This window comes from Xenopus laevis, chromosome 3L (genome assembly GCF_017654675.1).
Source record: "Xenopus laevis strain J_2021 chromosome 3L, Xenopus_laevis_v10.1, whole genome shotgun sequence".
Taxonomy (NCBI): Eukaryota; Metazoa; Chordata; class Amphibia; order Anura; family Pipidae; genus Xenopus; species Xenopus laevis.
This window is the reverse complement of record NC_054375.1, coordinates 4506466-4533859: the sequence shown is the minus strand read 5'-3', so window position 1 is coordinate 4533859 and position 27394 is coordinate 4506466. Positions and strand designations below refer to the sequence as shown.

The following is a 27394-nucleotide window of genomic DNA, read 5'->3' as shown; positions in this document are numbered from 1 at the left end:
GAACCAAATCCAGGTGATTATTGGCCATGCCAAAAAACATGCCCCAACTACACCATGACCAGGAATGGCCAAACCACCTTTCTAAAATAAGAATATTTGGGGTTTAGGTTAGGTCTGAAGCCAAGAAACCCTAGTTCCAGGATGTGCTTCAATTGTCTTTTTCTTTCTTACCTCAAGTACATTGTCCAAGTGCTGCCACGCCATGGTTGCACTCATCTACCCATTTGCCTGGCAACATACCTACATCCCTGTGCTTCCTCCCTCCATGATCGATATTGTCTGCTCCCCAACCCCATTTCTGATTGGTCTACTCTCCAGTTCCTTGAGTCGCTTGAAGGAGTTGCCAGTGGAAGAGGTAGGTCTAAGACCTGGTATCATGCTACTTTTGGGTTGAGGTTGATGCTCATCATCAGAATAACCTTTGGAATGTATTATAAACTAGGGATGCACCGAATCCAGGATTCGGTTCGGGATTCGGCCAGGATTCGGCCTTTTTCAGCAGGATTCGGATTTGGCCGAATCCTTCTGCCAGGCCGAACCGAATCCGAACCCTAATTTGCATATGCAAATAAGGGGCGGGGAGGGAAATCACGTGACTTTTTGTCAGAAAACAAGGAAGTAAAACATTTTTCCCCTTCCCACCCCTAATTTGCATATGCAAATTAGGGTTCGAATTCGGTTCGGTATTCAGCCGATTCTTTCACGAAGGATTCGGCCAAATCCAAAATAGTGGATTCGGTGCATCCCTATTATAAACAATTGTTTCCATATACTCCTAATCACTAACACAAGGCATGATTGTCCCCTATCTTCATTTCTAGCCTGGTGGCACTTGTAGCACTTTAGTTGCCAATCACCAATGAGCAGTGGGATCGGGTGAAAAACGTCCCGTTTAACATTTAAATTTTATAATATAACAATTATATTATATGATCTTCCGGGACATATATTCCCGTGACACACTTCCATTAATCAGAACAACTGAGAAGTTCGAATATGACCTGATCTACTTTTTCCATAATAAAATCACTATTTTTATTGGCGGCCTCCAGCAGTTGTGAAATGACTGTTCCCGCTTCTCTGGTCCTGGTTAGTCATGCGTGAAGCCTCTTTAACCCTTGCTTGGCCTCACTGACGGTGGTAGATAGTACCCAGTAATAATATATTTCCCATGAGGTGCGGCAATGCCTTTGTGTTTCCTGGAAAGAGGGGTTGGGGTGAGTTGGTGCCAGGTCTGTGCAGGAGTCACACACAGCTCAGATTTGGTTACTGCTGGACCTTCTCCAGAACAACAAATAGTCTGACATTTCTGGTCAGCAGTGAGGAAACCACAGACCACTGGCTGGGATATGAATGCTGCATGGGGAGCGAGTGGGGTGCCGTGCCAGGATTGCGGGGATTGGGGCAGGATGGGAAAAGGCAGGAAGTTAAAAATGAGTTTCCTTTCCTGTGCAGGTTTTGCTGGTTGACCTGGGAAATAACCGGTTCCTGAGACAGGTGAGTGAGTGATCGCCTTTGTAAAGCAGCTCCAGCCAATCTTTATTAGGAGCATACATACACATTACATACATCTCTATGCCACTGTAGAACTTATCTATCACAGAGCCATCACTCTGATCAGTACCAATCCAGGTTTTATACACATTCACCTTCTACCTGATGGGAACCGAGAACCTCCTTCTCAGCCTCAGGAGTTGCATGGTTTTGCTAATGCCACATTCATTAGGCTCTAGCCCACCCACCCACAGGGTCACTCTTACAGAATGTTGGAGGTATTCTAACCCACCCAAATGAAAATACTAGACAGGAACTTGGGCCACTTGTTTGTAGGGTTGTCCTCTACAGCCTCCCTAGAATTGATCTGGACTGGAAAACTGTTACGGGTACAGAGACATGGATTCTTTAACTCAATCGGTGATGGTATTTGAGAATTTCTCCTTCAATTAATCTGGCTTTTGTCTTTCTAAGATGGAAGATGAAGATTCAATCCTACCACGAAAGCTGCAAGCTGCTCTGGAGCAAGTTCTGGAGCAGAGAAACGAGCTAGCAAGTGACAAAGAGTTGGCCTCAGCCAATGGTCAGCAAGGTAAATCAATGCTTTCTCCAACTCCAGGTTGGGGTAATGAGCTGCTCATGCTCAAATTCCCAGGTCTCACTCTTATAATACCAAAGCCAATGTTTTGTGTCCCACCAGACTCCAGCTCCTTGAATGACGTTGTGTCGGAAGCCTTTGTTCGTTTTTTTGTGGAAATTGTGGGCCACTACTCCCTGTTTTTGGTGCCAGGAGATCAAGACGAGAAGGCTCTGCTCCGAGATGCCTTCCGCAAGTCTGTCTCGTCGAAGAGCCTACGCCGATTTCTGGAGGTCTTCATGGAGACACAGATGTTTGGGGGCTTCATCCAGGAGAGGGAATTGAGGAAACAAAGCACCAAAGGTCAGTATTCTGCAACAAAGTTGAGACCTACCCGAGTCTATTTGTGTGGGATCAAGAGAAGCTCAGGGTTGACCATGAACTTTGGATAAAGTCTACCTAGTCTTCCAATGGTCTTTTTTTTCAAACTTTGCCAGCTGTATAATTAAGTAAAACCTCTTTCCCTCTCAACCCGACGTATCTGTGTGGTCATAACCAACAAACATAAACAGAAATACCCACAATTGTAAGGAATGAGAGATAGTTATAGAGCTGCCAATATGGCTTCCTCCTCCAACATGTGGTTCTGCTGGAAGGGGACATTTAGGAGCAGCTGAACTAACAGTTCGTTTAGGGGAAAAGTGCTGAATTTTCTATTAATTTTTTAGCTTTATTTCAAGGGAAAGTGCAGCCCACACAGTGACCGCGCAGCTGGAGGGTGTGAGTGGGGTCACTGGGGGCTCGGCTAACCGGAAGGTTTTCTGCTTTACCTGCAGGTCTGTTTGAGGTTCGAGCGCAGGAATACCTGGAGACGCTCCCGTGCGGGGAGCAGAGTGGGGTCAACAAGTTTCTCAATCGAATAGGTAAATCCGACAGAGCTTTTTGGGGGGCTAGTTGGCTCCTGGTGTAATTTGCTGTGAGTGTTGGCGTAGCCTTGTGGGACATATTATAACTGTATAATATATATTCACAGCCCCCCATCTTTCCCCTGTCAACCCCATATCATATATGCACATAATGTAAGTGTATAATATATAGGCACAGCCCCCCATCTTTCCCCTGTCACCCCCATATCATATATGCACATAATGTAAGTGTATAATATATAGGCACAGCCCCCCATCTTTCCCCTATCACCCCCATATCATATATGCACATAATGTAAGTGTATAATATATAGGCACAGCCCCCCATCTTTCCCCTGTCACCCCCATATCATATATGCACATAATGTAAGTGTATAATATATAGGCACAGCCCCCCATCTTTCCCCTGTCACCCCCATATCATATATGCACATAATGTAAGTGTATAATATATAGGCACAGCCCCCCATCTTTCCTCTGCCACCCCCATATCATATATGCACATAATGTAAGTGTATAATATATAGGCACAGCCCCCCATCTTTCCCCTGTCACCCCCATATCATATATGCACATAATGTAAGTGTATAATATATAGGCACAGCCCCCCATCTTTCCTCTGTCACCCCCATTTCATATATGCACATAATGTAAGTGTATAATATATAGGCACAGCCCCCCATCTTCCCCTGTCACCCCCATATCATATATGCACATAATGTAAGTGTATAATATATAGGCACAGCCCCCCATCTTTCCTTTGTCACCCCCATATCATATATGCACATAATGTAAGTGTATAATATATAGGCACAGCCCCCCATCTTTCCTCTGTCACCCCCATATCATATATGCACATAATGTAAGTGTATAATATATAGGCACAGCCCCCCATCTTTCCTCTGTCACCCCCATATCATATATGCACATAATGTAAGTGTATAATATATAGGCACAGATATACCCCCATCTTTCCTCTGTTACCCCCATATCATATATGCACATAATGTAAGTGTATAATATATAGGCACAGATATACCCCCATCTTTCCTCTGTCACCCCCATATCATATATGCACATAATGTAAATGTATAATATATAGGCACAGTCCCTGCCTGTGTTCATAGGTGCTGGTTGAACTACAACCCCCAGAATTCCTAGTGTTTATCTTTAACAATTCATTTTATTCTTTTTAGGAAATAAATTCTTTCGGAATAAGAAGTAGGATGGAGCAGAATTAACAGCCCACATTCACCGTAACCTAGGAACCAGCCGCCTCCAGCTAATGATAACAGACTCTTGTCCTGGATTACCCAGAGATCTCCCAGAATCCTTTGCATCTTGCAGTCCCTAATTCCCCTGCAGTTCCCCCCACTAAATAACGAGGCGCAGCCCGGGACGCATGTTGCACGGCTGAGCTGTACATTGTATTGTGCACTGGACAGTGATCTGATAAGCTCAGTATGGAAATATTTATATTGAGGACAAATGAAATCCATTGAGAAATCAAGGGGAAGTAAAGCCAATATTATGTACGGTTGGAAGTAGGAAGTGAGTGATGGATACAGTAACGGACAATGAGACTTATTTCCCCTTTTTATTAATTGGAGCTGATTAGTGACCCTTCCAATCCTGCTTATACTGACCACTAACCATGCCCCGTCCTCCAGCGGGTTCTGCCCGGCCCTGGAGTTGCCATTGAGTTCAACCTACAAAATTGTGATCTATTTATGCCGAGATTGTGTTTGTACAGGTGAACGTGTTATTATATGAATGAAATACTTGATTATCCAGGAACTGTAGGGATCCTGTGACTCTAAATCTGGGAATGAACTACAAATCCCAGCATCCCTTTTCAGTCTCATTGGTTAGAATGCTCTTATTGTATTTAGCTATACTAGGGTATCCCCTGACTCATCCATGGGGATTTCTAAATATACAGTTATAGAGTTTAGAGACGCACATTGCTTAGAGGATAAACTCAATTGTGACGGAACCTGAGCCCTAGGAACCTTCCACTTTTGAATATAAATTAAAAACTGGGGGATCCAGGGCCCACCTGGTCTCCACTACAAGGGCCCAGCTCCATCACCCCAGCCGTGAGCTCCCCAACCGCCAAAAACCAGGCCTGCCCCAAATTTATACCTTTGGCTCACAAAGTACCTTTACTGGGTTGAGGCCCAGGAAGGCAGTAGTCTTGGGTCTGGGTTTTTTCCTGGTGCCCCGATAGCCCAATCTGACTCTGCCCCTGCTATTTACCCAGGTACAGACCTTTAGTTCTCTGTACTTCCTGCTCCTGGGCTGTTCTCTTTCCCATGGTCAGACAGGAACCATCCCCTGGGTAATTGAATCCAATCACCTCCAGTACTAACCCGGGTGATTCTCTGTACTTCCTGCTCCTGGGCTGTTCTCTTTCCCATGGTCAGACAGGAACCTCCCCCTGGGTAAGTGAATCCAATCTCCCCCAGTAATTACCCAGGTACAGAGCTCTGATTCTCTGTACTTCCTGCTCCTGGGCTGTTCTCTTTCCCATGGTCAGACAGGAACCTCCCCCTGGGTAAGTGAATCCAATCTCCCCCAGTACTTACCCAGGTACAGAGCTCTGATTCTCTGTACTTCCTGCTCCTGGGCTGTTCTCTTTCCCATGGTCAGACAGGAACCTCCCCCTGGGTAAGTGAATCCAATCTCCCCCAGTACTTACCCAGGTACAGAGCTCTGATTCTCTGTACTTCCTGCTCCTGGGCTGTTCTCTTTCCCCTGGTCAGACAGTAACCTCCCCCTGGGTAAGTGAATCCAATCTCCCCCAGTACTTACCCAGGTACAGAGCTCTGATTCTCTGTACTTCCTGCTCCTGGGCTGTTCTCTTTCCCATGGTCAGACAGGAACCTCCCCCTGGGTAAGTGAATCCAATCTCCCCCAGTATTTACCCAGGTACAGAGCTCTGATTCTCTGTACTTCCTGCTCCTGGGCTGTTCTCTTTCCCATGGTCAGACAGGAACCTCCCCCTGGGTAAGTGAATCCAATCTCCCGCAGTACTTACCCAGGTACAGAGCTCTGATTCTCTGTACTTCCTGCTCCTGGGCTGTTCTCTTTCCCATGGTCAGACAGGAACCTCCCCCTGGGTAAGTGAATCCAATCTCCCCCAGTATTTACCCAGGTACAGAGCTCTGATTCTCTGTACTTCCTGCTCCTGGGCTGTTCTCTTTCCCATGGTCAGACAGGAACCTCCCCCTGGGTAAGTGAATCCAATCTCCCCCAGTACTTACCCAGGTACAGAGCTACGATTCTCTGTACTTCCTGCTCCTGGGCTGTTCTCTTTCCCATGGTAAGGCAGAAATCAAACCCCCAGTACAGAGTTCTTATATTTTTTAATTCCTGTTCCTGGACTGCTTTCTTTCCCATGGTCAGACCTTCTACTGTCCTAAGTGAATCCAATATCCACCCAGTACTAAGCCACAAACAGAGTTCTGATTGCACTGGGACTTGCAGGAAACTTATATCACTGCTCTGAGTCTGCTCTCTTTCCCATGGTCAAACATGGTTGGGCTACATAAAGCAACGTTAAACATATTAATAGAGGAATTACTTCTTCTTGTGACCAGTAAGGAAAACCCTCTGACCAGGGGAAGGAGAACAGCCCAGGATCAGGAAGTATAAAGAATTAGAGCTCTATTTTAAACAGGTGACCACTACTTGGAGAACCCTGGATTCACTTACTCTGGGGGCAAATGCAAATGGAGAACTGTTGCAGCACTTTATCCATTGACTTCAAATCTCCACACCCCAGGGGATTCTGGGATATGTAGTTCATCAAGTGATGCAGTGTGACAGGCTGAGGATTCCCTGCCGTACCCCTGTTTGGTTCAGAACACATACGATCACAATAACCATATACCATTGCCAGTTACCCGGGCAACTGTCTGCACCATAAGAGTCTTATGTAGGAGCTGCCATACAGTCTGCTATGATGGGAACCTCATTAAATATGCTCCTCCCTCTTAACTGACTTAACATTGACGCAGCCTGTACTATAGGACTCCTGAAACCACTAATAATCTCTCCTGTAATGCGGATGAGCAGAGCTAGACAGCTCCCTCTGCAGGCAGTGCTGTGTCCTTGCATTAATGTATACTTATATATATAAATATAAATATCTATAAATATAATTTCTAATAAAATGTGAGCCTGTGGTTTATGTGGATTGAATTAAAGTCTGAATATTTGCTACAGAGGAGGAATAGGGGTGCCTGATAAGCAGTTTCAGTAAAGTTAAAGGGGACCAATAGCTTCTAGTTACCCCAGGGAACTCCTAGAAGAGTAAATGATTGATTGACACATAAAGCTCATTCCAAACCTCCCTTGGTTCTGTCGGGACTTGCGGTGGGAGATGAAAGACATTCCGCAGAAGGTGCTCTAGGGGTGGTGGGGGGGGACAAACACCGCCCTGTAGCTAAGAGACCCTTGTACAAAGGATTTTGCTTGTGTCAATACAACAACAAAAAAGTGCCAGGTGTCCCTACACTACATATCCCAGCATCCTTAGCAAGTTAGAACATGTTCTGAACCAGCCATAGCAAATCTACGTTTCCCCACCATCCCCTGAAGGTCCATTATCAGCTGGAGGCATTGAGCCTGCATTTTGGTAGTCGCAATTATCTACAAGTTATGGGATATTTAATGCTCTGAGCAGTAGTTTTATTGATACAGCATTCATCAAAATACAAGTAAATCATTGATAAATACATAAATATACATTCAGTACTACATCTGCTTGGTTGCACATTAAGGGCACCTTTGGTGCCAAGCAAGACTATGGTTTCAGGGCAGCTTTGGTGGCAATATTTTTGTCCAAATATAAATGAGGCCTCTTCCCGCTTGAGTATAAAGTCTGTATTTTGATCCTGCAGCATAGCACGGGTCAGAAGCAGACGAGATTGGCATTAGAAGCAAAGGTTGGCATGAGAAACAGCTCTTAGCTGGACCCATCTGCACCTCTTTCAAGAAAATCTACATCCCCAGACAGATAGGTGAGACCTCTGACTTCAGAAGGTTCTTCTTCAACGTCTCTCCATGTTGTCTTCTAGAACTATCTGAAGACTGTCCTGGAACTGAGCTGTGTGTGAAGAAAGACAATCTAAACCTCCTTCTCATTAATGCAGATTTGAGAACCCAACATGCAAGACTTATCTCAAACAAAGATCATTGCCACCAACAGTATATTATAACTTTTCCTGCAAAGACATTGTAGTTTAGAACATAGAATGCACACCTAGACCACACTCCCATCTACCAACCTGACCAGCAATCCAAGACTAGTCTCTCAACTGCTAGCCTTAATATAAACCTAGATTGTAAATGTAGACCAGAACTTACAGCCAACCTTCATTGGAGGAGAAGACTTGACTGAAATTTAGACCAGAACCCATAAATCCAAAGCCTAGCCTTGAACATAGACAACAACCCTTTATTAGACCCCTAAGTCAATGGTTCCCAAACTTTGGGGTTGCTTTCCCTCTTGGAGAAGTCTCAACCTGGAGGCCACTTAGGGTCTACATCAAAACATTGACTATAATCTCCATGAGAACAAGGTCCTAGGCCACATTGTGAGGCAAGAACTCAAGTGGAAGTAGGTTGGTAGACCACAGGCTATGAAGCTTCAGAAGATAAGAATCAAGACTTTAAATTTAGATACTCCTTAAAATAGAAACAGCCCTGCCGGGTATTTTATGACATCAAATTAAGCCTTTAAATTAGCCAAATGCGTTGTCCCCCAATACCCATAAATGAATCCACTTACCTGCCCTCCTAGTGACACTTTTCAGGTTGCACTTGCCCTGTGGTATCTGGCAGCTGAAGAGTCCCAGGCATCCATCACAGTCAGAAGGTTTGGTGCAGGAACGGGCAAGGATCCCATCACAGGAATGCTAGCAGAAGAGAATGTAGAGTTTGGGTTAGCCAATCAGATGCGATCAACTTGGCCTAGTTCATCTAATTTTCAAAAGGACAAAAGCATATACAATGATCCTGGACTTTTAGTAGATCAGTGCTGGGTGACAATAACCCATTTGGATCTCAATGGCAATCACCCCATGGCACATTTGAGGACCAGTCACCCTCCTAGGAATTAAAATTTTGATGAGGCTCAGTTAAAAAGTGACCTTAATTAGTGGCTGTCCTCTGGGGACTGTAGATGACAACAACCATGTGTTGGAAACCCAACAGGTCCATCTTACCATGTCTGCATTGAACATGCCGTATCCCTTCAGTGGATGCTTAGACCTAGAATTTGTCATCTTAAGCAAGTTCCCTTCTCTGGCTGCTGTAACTCTGTCCTGCTGTCCTTCTGCTCCAGCAACTGGCTTGACCCAAGAGTTCATACCCCACCTCTCGCCGGTGGTAACGACCCCGCTCTTGGTCATAAGGAACTGGCCTCCAGGAGTGACTCCCATTCTTAGGAGCTTCTGGTTGTTTCTAGTGGGCAGTTTTCGACCGTCCCTTCTAACCCCGGCACAAGCTACTGGACTGAGTTCCACCACCAAGATGGCAGCCCACAGCACATAACAGAGCTTCATAGTTCTTTTAGACAAAATGCTTTAGCACCTTCTTGGTTTGTAAGGTTGGCTGATCTTCCTCCAGAACACCCATCTGTGAACCTTAAATAGTAACACCTTGCCCCCCCTCCCTCCAAAGCAATTCCACACCTAACACACCTGTGGACTCACCACCACAATGGAAAATATCCGTCCATGCTGACATCACCCTTAAAATCACATGCCCCCCACCCAACTCTATCACCAAAAAGAACAAATGCATTTTTTCCAATACATCTTTCAGCATTAAAGGTCCCTCCATACAACCCCTTATTCATCACTTATGCCCAAACCACAAAGACCCATGTGATGATGTCACAATTAGCAGCCAATAACCCGGCTCTGTTATTTATGCTGGATACGGTTGCTGCTGCCTGTAAAGCTGCATGTACGGCCCTAAAGCACACGGCTTAGCTCTCTTCTTAATAAGTCAACAGGGGATCTGCCATGAGATTTTGAGATTTAGGGAAACAATGACCCCCTCCGCCGCTTCTTAAAGGAGGTTTTTTTTTAAACCACATCTGTTTCGTGCAGTTTTTCACCGACTAGAATAACAATCGGGAGACATGAGATCACAAATTCATGTTTTATTTCTGTTCATCTTTCACCATTGTGGAATTTCCATACTCAATTATTCTCTAGCCCGCAGAGCTAACAATCAAATGGTCACGTCATAGGGAAGGAGAGATAAAGTCATTGGCCCAAGGTATGAGGACGTCATCGATGCATTGAACATAGAAGGTACATTCAATGGAAAATATACTTGACTTAATATGAGTCCTTGTGGATCTGATACATGTGGGTATGGGGCTGCCATATTGCTTTTCAATCTTAAAGGGTAACACTTTGAATGTATCCCCCCCTAAACAAGTGCCCCCTAGGATTTGGACTGATGGCTACTGCTGGTGAGCAATGGGCCAATGGGCCACTGTTTGGGTGCTGGCCAGTCTATGCTTTCCACTTGCTGTGGGTTGACTCTGGTTGCAGAGATGAAGGGTGAGATGGGCCCTTGGGATCGGAGGGAGAGACGAGCAGCCAGGAGCCCCATCCTCACACATGTATCTGTGTCCAACTCTGTAAGAACCCCGGACAGGAGCCCAGCCATGAAGCTGCAGGAATGAAGAAGAAGATCCACATTTAACTATAAAGATTAAGAGAATATAAGCGATCCAATCAGAGCATGAGAATATTCACATGACTAGACCAGCCTGTAACCAATCACAGCACCAATGAGGGGATTCCCCAGCTCTCATCATGGAGACTAACTCCTCCCCTGGTCTTGCTGGCAGTTGGCGAATTTCTCCTGTTTTTTTAAATAAGTCAATGGGCGCCTATTAATTGTCGACGGCGTCGGAATTGTCGCCAGCGAATTTTAGCTGCAATTTCGCAAATTTATTCACCGGCAGCAAAACTCGTTGAGAATTCCCACCTGCCGAATAAATTGGCCCATCCCTATTGGTGAATTTTAAGGCTTAAAATGTTCAATTTGCCTAGAATCCCTTTAAAGGATAAGTAAACCTTAAAAATAAGTGAATGTGAAATTGACGAGAGTGTTATTCTAAGCACTTTTGGAATTTACATTCATTATTTATTCTTTTTATATTCCAAGATATTAAGGGATACATGTACTGTTAATATGAATGAATTTTGTTCCCACAGCACCACCTGCTGGTCATTTTCTCACCTGTCTGACCAGCAAGTAGTCAAGGAAGTTGTCAGGAGAAAGAAAGAGTCTGATGTTCTTCTGCTTAGGAATAAAATGAGAAACCTTTCTCACATCTTTCCTAAGCAGAAGAACATCAGCCTCTTTCTTTCTCCTGACAACTTCCTTGACTACTTGCTGGTCAGACTGGTGGGAAACTGACCAGCAGGTGGCGCTGTTGTAACAAAATTCATTCATATTAACAGTACATATATCCTTTATTATATTGGAATAAAAACAAAATAAATCATGTAATAATGTACATTGCAAAAGTGTTTAGAATAGCCCCCTCATCAATTTTACATTCACTTATTTTCAAGGTTTACTTATCCTTTAATAAACCATGCCTATTGCCCCGACCAGGATCCTTGATTTTACCTGTCGCCGGCACCAGATACATTGATGATATCCTTTGCAGGAATAGGGGCTGCTGGGTAATATACTGCACTCAGTTCTCCTGTAGGGATCTGACAAAGAAAAGACAATCAATCAATGATACATTGGTTTCACATTTAATTGTATCTTCAATTCTTTAACTGGATAAGAAAGAACAATTAACTTGGCCTTTAAATAAATTGGTTCCTGTCATGGCAGCAAAGGGGTAATGCTACTCCAAGGTATACAACCTACTTACTTTTGTTTTAAGGCCAAGTAACAAAGTTCCTCTGTTCGAGTGGCCGCACAATAGGACTCCGTTAGCGCCAAGTGTCACTATCACACACCGCAAGTGTTCCAGAAGCGGCAACGAGAGAGTAATCGCCACATCGATGATGTCATCTAGGGAACGGGGAATTTCTGGGCAGGAGAAGGAATTTCACTCCATATGTATAAATACAAATATACAGAGAAGGAATGTTCTGGGCACACAATAAGCTATACACTCATACTGTACTGTCTAAGGGAATCAATATGGCACCTCCTCCTCCCATATGTATAAATACAAATATACAGAGAAGGAATGTTCTGGGCACACAATAAGCTATTCCCTCATACTGTACTGTCTAAGGGAATCAATATGGCACCTCCCTCCTCCCATATGTATAAATACAAATATACAGAGAAGGAATGTTCTGGGCACACAATAAGCTATTCCCTCATACTGTACTGTCTAAGGGAATCAATATGGCACCTCCTCCCATATATATAAATACAAATATACAGAGAAGGAATGTTCTGGGCACACAATAAGCTATACCCTCATACTGTACTGTCTAAGGGAATCAATATGGCACCTCCTCCTCCCATATGTATAAATACAAATATACAGAGAAGGAATGTTCTGGGCACACAATAAGCTATACCCTCATACTGTACTGTCTAAGGGAATCAATATGGCACCTCCTCCTCTCATATGTATAAATACAAATATACAGAGAAGGAATGTTCTGGGCACACAATAAGCTATACCCTCATACTGTACTGTCTAAGGGAATCAATATGGCACCTCCTCCTCCCATATGTATAAATACAAATATACAGAGAAGGAATGTTCTGGGCACACAATAAGCTATACCCTCATACTGGTAAAGACCTCAAAATCTCACCTTGAGGCACGGGGTACCCGAGGGTCCTGTTGATACCAATCAGCTCTTTGAGGTTTGGGGAGATGAAGGTCAGGGCTGTCCAGCTGTCAGAGAGGAAAGGTTTGCAGGATTTGTCCTCATCTGTCGGTTCAAAGCAAACTGCCAGACAAGAAAACACTTGGCTTTATGGTCAGTTATTTAGAGCTGATGTCGGTCACTATTTAACAGGAATTAATATATTAATATATCTTGTATCTAAATTGAAATAAAATACGATTTTTATGGTTTAAATGACAGGCAAACATGAATTGAGTGGTGACTAGACCCCCAGTCTGTTTCTTTTATAGCTGATAATATTGGGGGGGGCACTGACCTGACACCCCGTGTAGCCTGCTGAGCTCACACACGTACTGGATGGTTGGCATGGGAATGTTTCCGTCGATACACACCAGCTTGGCCCTGCGGATACAGTCTGCAAACTGAGACACCTGAGAGGGTATAGGTCATTATTATTAATATGGGAATAATTCATATCATGTAGAAATACAATGCAACATGGCAGCTCCCGCCTCCGCTCCCTATAGGTTGACCCTCTGGTCCCTCTCACATCAGACTTTCCATCCCTGTGGGCACAGAACCCGAATGAAGTCTTTTCTTGGCCCTGTCACTCACAACAAATTTTAGGATTTTCCTGTCATCGAGAGGCTTTGGCGGATTCCCAGTTCTTAGCAACAAAGTGCCTGTTGGGGAGAGCAACGCCGTTACCCCCTCCCCACATTCCTGAGCTCCCACATCCATGTAACCATTGCCCCCGGCCCCCCAGCAACAAGACTGGATCCCACACTGAGCTCTATTACTAAATACACGCGGCCCCATAGCAGACGCACGAGGGGGGAAGCTTTTATTTGCCTGTATATTAAAGGGGAAATATGTATTTAATAGATTCGAATTTTTGGTAGTCTTTAGATTCATCTTCTTAAAAATATGTGGTTTCTGAAAATGTATATAATTAATATTTTGCACTTTTTCGGGGAGAATAAACCTACAGCCAATCAGAATATATATTAAATAATATATATATAATATTAAAGGGGTTGTTCCCCTTTAAATTAACTGTTAGTATGATGTAGAGAGTGATATTCTGAGACAATTTGCAATTGGTTTTCATTTTTTATTATTGAGTTATTTAGCTTTTTATGCAGTGTCAATTTCCAGTTTCAGCAATCTGGTTGCTAGGGTCCAAAGTCCCCTAGCAACAATGCATCGGTTTGAATAAGAAACTGGAATATGAATAGGAGAGGCCTGAATCGAAAGATAAATAAGAAAAAGTAGCAATAACAATACATTTGTAGCCCAACAGTCAGTGACCCCCATTTGAAAGCTGGTATTAGTCAGAAGAAAAAGGCAAATAATTAAAAAAAAGGAAATAATGAAGGTCAGTTGAAAAGTTAGCCATTCTATAACATACTAAAAGTCAACTTAAAGGTGAACTACGCCTTTAAAGCACCAGCCAATCAGAACTGACACAGGGTGAGAGGAACCTGTAATCAGAACTTTAGGCTATTGACAGGGCTAAAGCAACCTACAGCCAATCAAAATATATGCATGCTAAAAGCACCAGCCAACCAGAATTGACTCAGGAGGAACCTGTGACCAATCAGGATATTGACAGGGCATGAGAACATTCACAACCTAGCCAATGAGAAAATTAGAACATTCATAGGGCTGGTCCAACTGATAATCAGAACATTCACAGATTTAACCTGTAGCCAATCAGAATTGAATGCATTCACAGAGCAAGGGCCAGGAACCAATCAGAAATATTGGGAATATATATATATATATATATATATATATATATATATATATATATATATTGCCAGGTTGTCCATCTTACATAGTTTTCCGTTATTTGCTGGTGGATATCCATGTCTCCGAGTCCGAGGCTCAGCTCACCGCTCCCGCTGATCACTGCGCAGTAAGTGGCGGTATTTTGGCCTTTTAGCCGGGCAACTCGGCCCATGTCCTGCAATAGAAACAACATTATTTAGGCACATGCACCATCTCTGCATGACTATTTAAGAAAACACTGCATGCAATTAATGCAACTTTAAAGGGGAAATAAACTCTAACTTCGTATGGAATATATATGGGTGTCACTCACCATGTGGGAGCAGTAGCGCATCACAGAGTTTGCATGTTCGTCCTGCCCCAGTGCAGAGATAAAGATGGGCTTGGCCCCCAGCCGACACAGGCAGTCTAGGGAGAGTAGGGGTACAGTTACAGTTTATGGAGCCCGACTATTGGCATTCCCAGTTACCATTTATAAAGCATCAGCTGACACTTTCTCATGGGTGGGGTCCATCATTAGCCAGTCCAAAAATACCTTAAAGGGGTTGTTCACCTTTGAGCTGTCAGTATGATGTAGAGGGGGATATTCTGAGACAATTTGCAATTGGTTTTCATTTTTTATTATTTGTGGTTTTTGACTTATTTAGCTTTTTATTCAGCAGCTCTCCAGTTTGTAATTTCAGCCATCTGGTTGCTATTGTCCAATTTTCCCTAGCAACCATGCATTGATTTGAATAAGAAACTGGAATATGAACAGGAGAGGCCTGAATAGAAAGATAAGTAATAAAAAGTAGCAATAACAATACATTTGTAGCCTTAAAGAGCATTTATGTTTTTGATGGGGGTCAGTGACCCCCATTTGAAAGCTGGAAAGAGTCAGAGGAAGAAGGCAAATAATTTAAAAAAAAAACTATAGAAAATAAATAATGAAGAATTGGAGATTCTATAAGATATTAAAAAGTTGACTTAAAGGTGAACCTCCCCTTTAAGATTAGATTCCATCCCCCACTGTGAGAGTTGGTAAGTTCTACAGCCAGGTGGTTGGTTCAGATCTGTCTATTCACAATCAAAACTGCTCACCTGCAAGATTCCGACCCACCCCTCCAAAAGACTGGTGAACCTGCCCGGGGTTCGTCTGTCCTCCAAACTGTGGGGGGAGAAGAATAAGGCACCATAATCAAAATGGAACATAAAAAGAGTTCCAGGTTCCTCCCTCGAACCATTGGGCTTCTAATTTCCCTACAGAAATAGGGATCGGTAACACTAGATAGGTACCTAATATATAGAGACAAGAGGAAAGTGTTGGAAGGGTTACTGTCTGCTCTCTCTCATTTCCCTACAGAAATAGGGATTGGTAACACTAGATAGGTACCTAATATATAGAGACAAGAGGAGAGTGTTGGAAGGGTTACTGTCTGCTCTCTCTCATTTCCCTACAGAAATAGGGATTGGTAACACTAGATAGGTACCTAATATATAGAGACAAGAGGAAAGTGTTGGAAGGGTTACTGTCTGCTCTCTCTCATTTCCCTAAAGAAATAGGGATTGGTAACACTAGATAGGTACCTAATATATAGAGACAAGAGGAAAGTGTTGGAAGGGTTACTGTCTGCTCTCTCTCATTTCCCTACAGAAATAGGGATTGGTAACACTAGATAGGTACCTAATATATAGAGACAAGAGGAAAGTGTTGGAAGGGTTACTGTCTGCTCTCTCTCATTTCCCTACAGAAATAGGGATTGGTAACACTAGATAGGTACCTAATATATAGAGACAAGAGGAAAGTGTTGGAAGGGTTACTGTCTGCTCTCTCTCATTTCCCTACAGAAATAGGGATTGGTAACACTAGATAGGTACCTAATATATAGAGACAAGAGGAAAGTGTTGGAAGGGTTACTGTCTGCTCTCTCTCATTTCCCTACAGAAATAGGGATTGGTAACACTAGATAGGTACCTAATATATAGAGACAGAGACAAGGACTAAGCTACTATGCAATAAAGAGGACTTGTTTACACAAACATGGATCACTAAACTTACCACCATAGAGTCATGGGCTGCCTTGGCTATAAAGTCCACATTGATGCCCCCAATCACAACCTAGAATACATAAAAATTGCACAGAATAAATCTTTTCTGAGACCATGAAATTCTATGATAAACTAAGGACAATTCAGCAGGAACAGCCCCTAAGTTTGTTCATAGTCTGTACAGAGAGATCCAATAAAACTATGGCAACATAGGTATTCCCTGTACTAAGCACAATTCAGCAGGAACAGTCCCTAAGTTTGCTCATAGTCTGTACAGAGAGATCCCATAAAACTATGGCAGCATAGGTATCCCTGTACTAAGCACAATTCAGCAGGAACAGTCCCCTAAGTTTGCTCATAGTCTGTACAGAGAGATCCCATAAAACTATGGCAGCATAAGTATTCCCTGTACTAAGCACAATTCAGCAGGAACAGTCCCTAAGTTTGCTCATAGTCTGTACAGAGAGATCCCATACAACTATGACAGCATAGGTATTCCTCTGTACTAAGCACAATTCAGCAGGAACAGTCCCTAAGTTTGCTCATAGTCTGTACAGAGAGATCCCATAAAACTATGACAGCATAGGTATTCCCTGTACTAAGCACAATTCAGCAGGAACAGTCCCCTAAATTTGCTCATAGTCTGTACGAGAGATCCCATAAAACTATGGCAGCATAGGTATTCCCTGTACTAAGCACAATTCAGCAGGAACAGTCCCTAAGTTTGCTCATAGTCTGTACAGAGAGATCCCATAAAACTATGACAGCATAGGTATTCCTCTGTACTAAGCACAATTCAGCAGGAACAGTCCCTAAGTTTGCTCATAGTCTGTACAGAGAGATCCCATAAAACTATGGCAGCATAGGTATTCCCCTGTACTAAGCTCAATTCAGCAGGAACAGTCCCTAAGTTTGCTCATAGTCTGTACAGAGAGATCCCATAAAACTATGGCAGCATAGGTATTCCCTGTACTAAGCACAATTCAGCAGGAACAGTCCCCTAAGTTTGCTCATAGTCTGTACAGAGAGATCCCATCTACTGGCCCAAAATAGTTATCGAACACCCGATTTTTATCTCTAGGACCCAAGGAACATTTGAGAGCACGTACAGTGTATTCCTTACAGCTATTCCCCTGTACTAAGCACAATTCAGCAGGAACAATCCCCTAAGTTTGCTCATAGTCTGTACAGAGAGATCCCATAAAACTATGGCAGCATAGGTATTCCCTGTACTAAGCACAATTCAGCAGGAACAGTCCCTTATGTTTGCTCATAGTCTGTACAGAGTGATCCCATAAAACTATGGCAGCATAGGTATTCCCCTGTACTAAGCTCAATTCAGCAGGAACAGTCCCTAAGTTTGCTCATAGTCTGTACAGAGAGATCCCATAAAACTATGGCAGCATAGGTATTCCCTGTACTAAGCACAATTCAGCAGGAACAGCCACTAAGTTTGCTCAGTCTGTACAGAGAGATCCCATAAAACTATGACAGCATAGGTATTCCCTGTACTAAGCACAATTCAGCAGGAACAGTCCCTAAGTTTGCTCAGTCTGTACAGAGAGTATATTGATAATTAAATATATCTATTTACAGACTCCAAAGTCACTGAATTTGAATACTAAAAGTAAAGTAATAACTTACTGGCCTGGAATCTATAGCGGGCTCCTTCTCTGTGCCCGGGGTACCTGCCTGCTTCCTCACACCGCCCTTGGGATTCCTCAGGTTGCTGAGTGCAACGGCAATTCTGCTGCCCACCTTGGCATTATTCTTTATGAGCGCAATATCTAAGGGAAATGTATATAAGGAAATCTTCCCCTTAGCACTTGTGTCACCCTAAATGCCCCTTGCCCTGTAGTTCTGTCGTTCCATGTGATTGGCATCAGTTTGTGGATAAAGGATACTGGACTCCAGGGACTTCCCTCCCGTCAGCTCATTCACTCTCTTCAGCAGGAACGGGGTCACTTCTTTTCCTTGCACCCCCTGAAGCCTAAACCCCCCCCCCCAATAAACAAAAAAATAAATAAAATGAAATTTTTGGGGATATATACGCAGCTGTTTTGGGTTTATTTGTCCTTTATAGTAGATAATATCGATAAAAGCTGATTTCCTCTGCCGATTGTCTGGAGTCTGTCCAACTTACCACTCACCTGGCTTCCCGCAGAGCCTGCTGAACTGCTTCCTCTATGACATTCCCCGACGCCGCATGCTCTGCAGGGATGGGAACTGCAATTAAGACTGCGCTGCTGAGCCTGAGCTCCAATGAGGAAGCTGATGGGAACCAGAGATACTCATTAGGAAACAGCGCCACCTAATGGGCAGCACGTGGATAGGCGCTTAACTGGGTTTTACTTGTCCTTTAATTTATTTAGTATGCTGTAGTCAGGGAAATCCCAGGACAAAGTGCAAGTGGCCTTTGAAGATAACTTTTAGTATGTCAAAGAATGGCTAATTCAAAGCAACTTTTCAATTGGGCTTCATTATTTATTTATTTTTATAGTTTTTGCCTTTTTCTTCTGATTCTTTCCAGCTTTCAAATGGGGGTCACTGACCCCGTCTAAAAAACAAATGCTCTGTAAGGCTACAAATGTATTGTTATTGCTACCTTTTATTCTATTCATTCATATTCCAGTCTCTTATTCAAACGAGTGCATGGTTGCTAGGGTAATTTGGACTCTAGCAACCAGACTGCTGATGCTGCAAACTGGGGAGCGGCTGAATCAAAATCTAAATAACTCAAAAACCACAAATAATAAAAAATGAAAACCAATTACAAATTGTCTCTGAATATCCCTCTCTACGTCATGCTAACAGTTAATTTAAAGGGGAACAACCCCTTCAACTCCTGCTCACCAATAAGCTTTGCTGCTTCCACCTCATCCCGGACATGACACGGAGCCTTGAATCCGCTCTTTGGAGTGAAAAAGGCTGGGAAATCGGTAGAGTCTCCAAAGGTGGAAACACAAACCCCTTCTGTTTCCTAAAAGCAGAACAAAGGATTCATAGGTTACATGATTTCCATGGCAGTTTTACACTGCTAATATCAAGACTTTGTAGCAATGAAGTCCCTGCTGATGCAGCTTATGTGGCTGATGCTGGAGGTATCTTCTGCTGCTTCTCTGCTCTTTTTGAGAGAAGCCTCCTGCATCAGTAACTTGAGCTTTCTGCAATAGTGTAACAAAATGATAATATAAACAGTTTCACAGTAACCAAAAAAAAACATGTATTTTCATGTAAATGGTTTCCACCAATCGGTAGAAAGAAGCGACTGACCAGATATTCCAGGGTCCGGCCAATGTCCAGGATGGATTTCACTCCTGCGGATACCACGGCAACCGGTGTCCTGCCCAGTTCTGTTAGATCGGCGCTGATGTCCATGGCTGGATGGGAATTGATTGGATGGGCTGTTTTTATTATAGGAATATGGCCCACATTGATTTACCATACACATATTTCATATAGAAGATATATAAGATAGTTGGAGGAAGTGTCCTTTATTAATTATTCTTTTCTTGACAGAATGAGCCTGAAAAGCTTGTGAGATAGGCTTTACATACACTGATATGGCTTTGGTTGGGGACAAGTAACAAACTGATGATACAAATGTTTAATGTATGACTCCTTAGCTTTGGCTGTGCTTACTCTTCTCTCCTTCGTGATGAACCCCTCCGATCCCTCCAGTCACAAACACGGGGATTCCAGCTCGATGTGCCGCTATCATAGTCCCAGATACTGTGCTGCCTCCAGAGAGACCCTGTCATATACACATTAAATATGAATAAGCTATACCCTCATACTGTACTGTCTAAGGGAATCAATATGGCACCTCCTCCTCCCATATGTATAAATACAAATATACAGAGAAGGAATGTTCTGGGCACACAATAAGCTATACCCTCATACTGTACTGTCTAAGGGAATCAATATGGCACCTCCTCCTCCCATATGTATAAATACAAATATACAGAGAAGGAATGTTCTGGGCACACAATAAGCTATACCCTCATACTGTACTGTCTAAGGGAATCAATATGGTACCTCCCTCCTCCCATATGTATAAATACAAATATACAGAGAAGGAATGTTCTGGGCACACAATAAGCTATACCCTCATACTGTACTGTCTAAGGGAATCAATATGGCACCTCCTCCTCCCATATGTATAAATACAAATATACAGAGAAGGAATGTTCTGGGCACACAATAAGCTATACCCTCATACAGTACTGTCTAAGGGAATCAATATGGCACCTCCTCCTCCCATATGTATAAATACAAATATACAGAGAAGGAATGTTCTGGGCACACAATAAGCTATACCCTCATACTGTACTGTCTAAGGGAATCAATATGGTACCTCCCTCCTCCCATATGTATAAATACAAATATACAGAGAAGGAATGTTCTGGGAACACAATAAGCTATACCCTCATACAGTACTGTCTAAGGGAATCAATATGGCACCTCCTCCTCCCATATGTATAAATACAAATATACAGAGAAGTAATGTTCTGGGCACACAATAAGCTATACCCTCATACTGTACTGTCTAAGGGAATCAATATGGCACCTCCTCCCATATGTATAAATACAAATATACAGAGAAGGAATGTTCTGGGCACACAATAAGCTATACCCTCATACTGTACTGTCTAAGGGAATCAATATGGCACCTCCTCCTCCCATATGTATAAATACAAATATACAGAGAAGGAATGTTCTGGGCACACAATAAGCTATACCCTCATACTGTACTGTCTAAGGGAATCAATATGGCACCTCCTCCTCCCATATGTATAAATACAAATATACAGAGAAGGAATGTTCTGGGCACACAATAAGCTATACCCTCATACTGTACTGTTTGAATACCTGGCTTAGAACATAAGGCAGGTCCCTTCGTGACACTTTAACACAGTCTTTGCTTTGTGCCAGAAACTGCAGCTCCTCATCACAGAGACCAACATGAAGTCTGCCCTGCAAGATACCCACTGTGGCTGGCACTGACCCATTGGTCTGAACGATTTCTTCCACTTCTTGTGCCATTCTGCAAGTCAGTGTACAAAGGAGAAAGACCTCAGAGAATTTATAAGCAGGGTATTGTTACAAAACAAACAGTAAAGCACAGGGCATGCTGCAAGGGAATGTTAGGGGAACAATATGGCAGCTCCCAGTCATTTATATAATACAAATGTACAGAGAAGGAATGCTCTGGGCTTGCATTAGGCCTAAACCCTTCCCCTGCCAACAACAGGGACAAGGGTTCTTTGAGCCATGGGTTGGGTTTAGCCCACAAGCAAGAAACAAAGCAAATGGAAGAGGTGGACATAAGCAATTATTGTTATTTTGGGCATAGCCAGTTGAATGAGGGTTGGCCATCGGTATCAAACCAAACACATACCTTATATTATGGGGATACGGCATTCCATGCGTAATAATGGTGCTCTCCAGGGCCACCACCGGCTTCCCTGCGGCCAGTGCCTCCTGTACTCTGGGGTGGATTCTGAGGGGCGGATCTGTATGGCAGAGAGATGGGACTTTTAGAAACTCCCTGCACCCAATTGGATTTCAGCACCAAGGACAGTTGGGGGGGGGGTGATTGACCAGCTAAGGTCCCTCTCTTCTTCTGCTGCTCTTCATGGGAATAGACTTAAGATGGTCATACAAATCCCCCCTAGGTAAGTCAGGCAGGAACAGCCTGAGATTAAGTTCAATGTCATAACTTACCATGAACATGTCTCTGTTGTGTCACTGTGGCCCCTGCACGAACACCACCACCCCAACGTCTCAGAGCTGATACCAACATCACCGTTACCCTGGAAACACAGAATTATCATCCATATTGCCCCAACGGGTTTCAGGTTGGTCTAGTCCTATAAAACATTGTTTATGCTCTGATTGGCTACAGGTTGGTCTGTCACTGTCAATGATCTAACGCTCGGATTGGCTACAGGTTGGTCTGTCGCTGTCAATGATCTAATGCTCTGATTGGCTACAGGTTGGTCTGTCACTGTCAATGTTCTGATGCTCTGATTGGCTACAGGTTGGTCTGTCACTGTCAATGATCTAATTCTCTGATTGGCTACAGGTTGGTCTGTCACTGTCAATGTTCTAATGCTCTGATTGGCTACAGGTTGTTCTGTCACTGTCAATGTTCTAATGTTCTGATTGGCTACAGGTTGGTCTGTCACTGTCAATGTTCTAATGCTCTGATTGGATGTAGATTGGTCTGTCACTGTCAATGGTCTAATGCTCTAATTGGCTACAGGTTGGTCTGTCACTGTCAATGTTCTAATGTTCTGATTGGCTACAGGTTGGTCTGTCACTGTCAATGTTCTAATGCTCTGATTGGCTACAGGTTGGTCTGACACTGTCAATGTTCTAATGCTCTGATTGGCTACAGGTTGGTCTGACACTATCAATGTTCTAATGCTCTGATTGGCTACAGGTTGGTCTGACACTGTCAATGTTCTAATGCTCTGATTGGATACCGGTTGGTCTGTCACTGTCAATGTTCTAATGCACTGATTGGATACTGGTTGGTCTGTCACTGTCAATGTTCTAATGCTTTGATTGGATGTAGGTTGGTCAGTCACTGTCAATGTTCTAATGCTTTGATTGGATGTAGGTTGGTCAGTCACTGTCAATGTTCTAATTGGCTACAGGTTGGTCTGTCACTGTCAATGTTTTAATTCTCTGATTGGATGTAGGTTGGTCTGTCACTGTCAATGTTCTAATGCCCTGATTGGATGTAGGTTGGTCTGTCACTGTCAAAGTTCTAATGTTCTGATTGGATGCAGGTTGGTCTGTCACTGTCAATGTACTAATGTTCTGATTGGCTACAGGTTGGTCTGACACTGTCAATGTTCTAATTCTCTGATTGGATGCAGGTTGGTCTGTCACTGTCAATGTTCTAATGCTCTGATTGGATGCAGGTTGGTCTGTCACTGTTCTAATGCTCTGATTGGATGCAGGTTGGTCTGTCACTGTTCTAATGCTCTGATTGGATGTAGGTTGATATGTCACTGTCAATGTTCTAATTGCCTACAGGTTGGTCTGTCACTGTCAATGTTATAATGCTCTGATTGGCTACAGGTTGATCTGTCACTGTCAATGTTCTAATGCTCTGATAGGCTACAGGTTGGCCTGTTACTGTCAATGTTCTAATGCTCTGATTGGATGTAGGTTGGTCTGACATTGTCAATGTTTTAATGCTCTGATTGGATGTAGGTTGATATGTAACTGTCAATGTTCTAATTGGTACAGGTTGGTCTGTCACTGTTATAATGCTCTGATTGGATGTAGGTTGGTCTGTCACTGTCAATGTTCTAATCTTTGATTGGATGTAGGTTGGTCTGTCACTGTCAATGTTCTACTGCTCTGATTGGATGTAGGTTGATATGTCATTGTCAATGTTCTAATTGGCTACAGGTTGGTCTGTCACTGTCAATGTTCTAATGCTCTGATTGGCTACAGGTTGGTCTGTCACTGTCAATGTTCTAATGCTCTGATAGGCTACAGGTTGGCCTGTCACTGTCAATGTTCTAATGCTCTGATTGGATGTAGGTTGATATGTAACTGACAATGTTCTTATCTTTGATTGGATGTAGGTTGGTCTGACACTGTCAATGTTCTAATGCTCTGATTGGCTACAGGTTGGTCTGACACTATCAATGTTCTAATGCTCTGATTGGCTACAGGTTGGTCTGACACTGTCAATGTTCTAATGCTCTGATTGGATACCGGTTGGTCTGTCACTGTCAATGTTCTAATGCACTGATTGGCTACAGGTTGGTCTGTCACTGTCAATGTTCTAATGCTCTGATAGGCTACAGGTTGGCCTGTCACTGTCAATGTTCTAATGCTCTGATTGGATGTAGGTTGATATGTAACTGACAATGTTCTTATCTTTGATTGGATGTAGGTTTATCTGTCACTGTCAATGTTCTAATGCTCTGATAGGCTACAGGTTGGCCTGTTACTGTCAATGTTCTAATGCTCTGATTGGATGTAGGTTGGTCTGACATTGTCAATGTTTTAATGCTCTGATTGGATGTAGGTTGATATGTAACTGTCAATGTTCTAATTGGTACAGGTTGGTCTGTCACTGTTATAATGTTCTGATTGGATGTAGGTTGGTCTGTCACTGTCAATGTTCTAATCTTTGATTGGATGTAGGTTGGTCTGTCACTGTCAATGTTCTACTGCTCTGATTGGATGTAGGTTGATATGTCATTGTCAATGTTCTAATTGGCTACAGGTTGGTCTGTCACTGTCAATGTTCTAATGCTCTGATTGGCTACAGGTTGGTCTGTCACTGTCAATGTTCTAATGCTCTGATAGGCTACAGGTTGGCCTGTCACTGTCAATGTTCTAATGCTCTGATTGGATGTAGGTTGATATGTAACTGACAATGTTCTTATCTTTGATTGGATGTAGGTTGGTCTGTCACTGTCAATGTTCTAATGCTCTGATTGGATGTAGGTTGGTCTGACATTGTCAATGTTTTAATGCTCTGATTGGATGTAGGTTGATATGTAACTGTCAATGTTCTAATTGGTACAGGTTGGTCTGTCACTGTTATAATGTTCTGATTGGATGTAGGTTGGTCTGTCACTGTCAATGTTCTAATCTTTGATTGGATGTAGGTTGGTCTGTCACTGTCAATGTTCTACTGCTCTGATTGGATGTAGGTTGATATGTCATTGTCAATGTTCTAATTGGCTACAGGTTGGTCAGTCATTATCAATGTTCTAATGCTCTAATTTGCTACAGGTTGGTCTGTTACTGTCAATGTTCTAATTCTCTGATTGGCTACAGGTTGGCCTGTCACTGTCAATGTTCTAATGCTCTTAATGGATGTAGGTTGGTCTGACACTGTCAATGTTCTAATGCTCTGATTGGATGTAGGTTGATATGTCACTGTCAATGTTGTAATTGGCTACAGGTTGGTCTGTCACTTTCAATATTCTAATGCCCTGATTGGATGTAGGTTGGTCTGTCACTGTCAATGTTCTAACACTTTGATTGGATGTAGGTTGGTCCTCCTCTTTGAATGGTCTAAAATACATAGTTAACGGTTGGTCTAACCTGTTCATTTTTCAGAGCTCTGACTGGCTACGGGTTGGCCCGGGCCTGTGAATTTTCCAGGTTTCTGATTGGCTATTGCGCACAGATCTCACAGTTTTTCCAATTTGGAATGGGGGTCCAACCCTTATATCAGTGGTCTGTAGGAAGTACAGTTGCTGAAATGTGCCTTCCAAACACTGCCAATCCACCTACAACTCCCAGCATGCTTCAACAACTATCTACTACTGGTAGTTGTAGAAATGTTCCATTACCCAGTTTATAGATTAAACTTTAACTCCAACTCTACAGGGACAGCCCATTTATGAAAGACTACATTGAAAAAAGGGATATTTCCCCTTTAAAAGTGGTTTAATTCTCTCCCATAATACCCCAAAGCCAATTTCTCTTTAGAGAGTGAGCCAATGGGGTGATACCAAAGCAGGGGGACCTGGTGAAATGTATACGCCATGCTACTCATTGGCTGTTTATTATTATAAGGGGTGCTGCAGACTGCACTGATTCCTGCACGGCCATGCAGACCGCATGTAAAAGAACTGGCCAAACATGGTGAGGAGTTCAGATGTGCGGGGGCCCCACTAATATCAGACCTTCTCTTGTTCCCATCTTACCTCTATGAGTTCAGCCTCCTGGACCCAACGTGTCTGTGGTTCTGGCCAGAGGGGAATCTTGGGAAGAGACAGAGAATTCCCGCCCCTCGCTCCCTAGTCCATACACTTAGATGATCATTAACTACAACAGCAGCTGGTATGAGGAGGGGCCGCATGGGGGGGTTTACCCTGTTTGGGTCCTAATATGGGCAAGTGGGGGAAGGGTACTATCCTGTTATCTGACACCCGGGCTGGAAAAGCTTCCATACGCTAGCTTCTACTGAACTACAACTCCCAGAATCCCCTGTGGATATTCAAGTCGATGCACAACAAATACAATCAATGTCTCTTCTATGAGCAGGGTCCTCTGTATCTCCTATATCCTCCCTAATGTTGTACAGCGCTGCAGAATATGTTGGAGCTTTTTACAGGCAAGTTAGTAATAAATACAAAGTCCAGTGTTATATTTACCGCACCCTCACCTTCTCCACTTTCCTGCACTGGTGGTGCTGGTTCACCGCAGGCCCGGCAAGGCCCCTCAACAAATTGCAGTATAATCACGGCTCCGCACACACTTCATAATCAGCAGGTTATTTATTATTATTTTCACCACACATCAACGTTTCGGGGGGTTTTCACCACCCTTCATCAGGATGTGAAACGTTGATGTGTGGTGAAAATAATAATAAATAACCTGCTGATTATGAAGTGTGTGCGGAGCCGTGATTATACTGCAAGTTAGTAATAAATGACAGGCCCCTTTGGCTTAAGTTGATATAAATCAGCCCTTTCATGGCTGTCCCCCTAATGCAGACATAAGGCTCCAAATGGCTACACTTAGGGTTGCCACCTGGACGGTATTTTACCAGCCTGGCCGGTAAAAATTATGGCTGTTCCCAATATTATTAATAAGGAAAAATTATAAATATATAGGAAGGCCAGAAAGGGTGGCAACCCTAGCTACACTTGATAGGCCAATTCTTTCTAGGCCAATGAGAGGCAGGTAATAATATTCTGTGTGTACCT

The 27394-nt window shown here is 43.2% G+C and overlaps 2 protein-coding genes across 3 annotated transcripts in view; one reads left to right on the top strand and one right to left on the bottom strand.

Moving 5' to 3' along the window:
- dennd2a.L (DENN/MADD domain containing 2A L homeolog) overlaps positions 1-5497 on the top strand; it is a 37664-nt gene extending 32167 nt beyond the window's left edge. Inside the window, exons 16-21 of one of the 2 annotated variants that reach the window (XM_041585864.1) lie at positions 178-355; positions 1456-1497; positions 1969-2086; positions 2195-2434; positions 2908-2994; positions 4194-5497. In XM_041585864.1, the coding sequence (XP_041441798.1) occupies positions 178-355; positions 1456-1497; positions 1969-2086; positions 2195-2434; positions 2908-2994; positions 4194-4222 (694 nt within the window). In that variant the 3' untranslated portion in view covers positions 4223-5497. The remainder of the gene's footprint in view (positions 1-177; positions 356-1455; positions 1498-1968; positions 2087-2194; positions 2435-2907; positions 2995-4193) is intronic. The other variant, XM_018251897.2, reaches the window with a different exon arrangement.
- Positions 5498-10159: 4662 nt separating this feature from the next.
- LOC108710735 (pseudouridine-metabolizing bifunctional protein C1861.05) lies at positions 10160-26528 on the bottom strand. Its single transcript, XM_018251896.2, has 19 exons — positions 26390-26528; positions 22419-22507; positions 22093-22207; positions 21564-21738; positions 20334-20445; positions 19965-20071; positions 19545-19671; positions 18842-18962; positions 18596-18681; positions 18336-18478; positions 16702-16761; positions 15744-15810; positions 14977-15071; positions 14710-14838; positions 13186-13300; positions 12834-12971; positions 11924-12084; positions 11668-11756; positions 10160-10696 (listed from the first exon to the last, which is right to left on the bottom strand). Exons 2-19 carry the CDS (start codon positions 22495-22497, stop codon positions 10465-10467), a joined length of 2151 nt encoding a protein of 716 aa, XP_018107385.1. The 5' UTR covers positions 22498-22507; positions 26390-26528; the 3' UTR covers positions 10160-10464.
- Between the last annotated feature and the right edge of the window lie 866 nt (positions 26529-27394).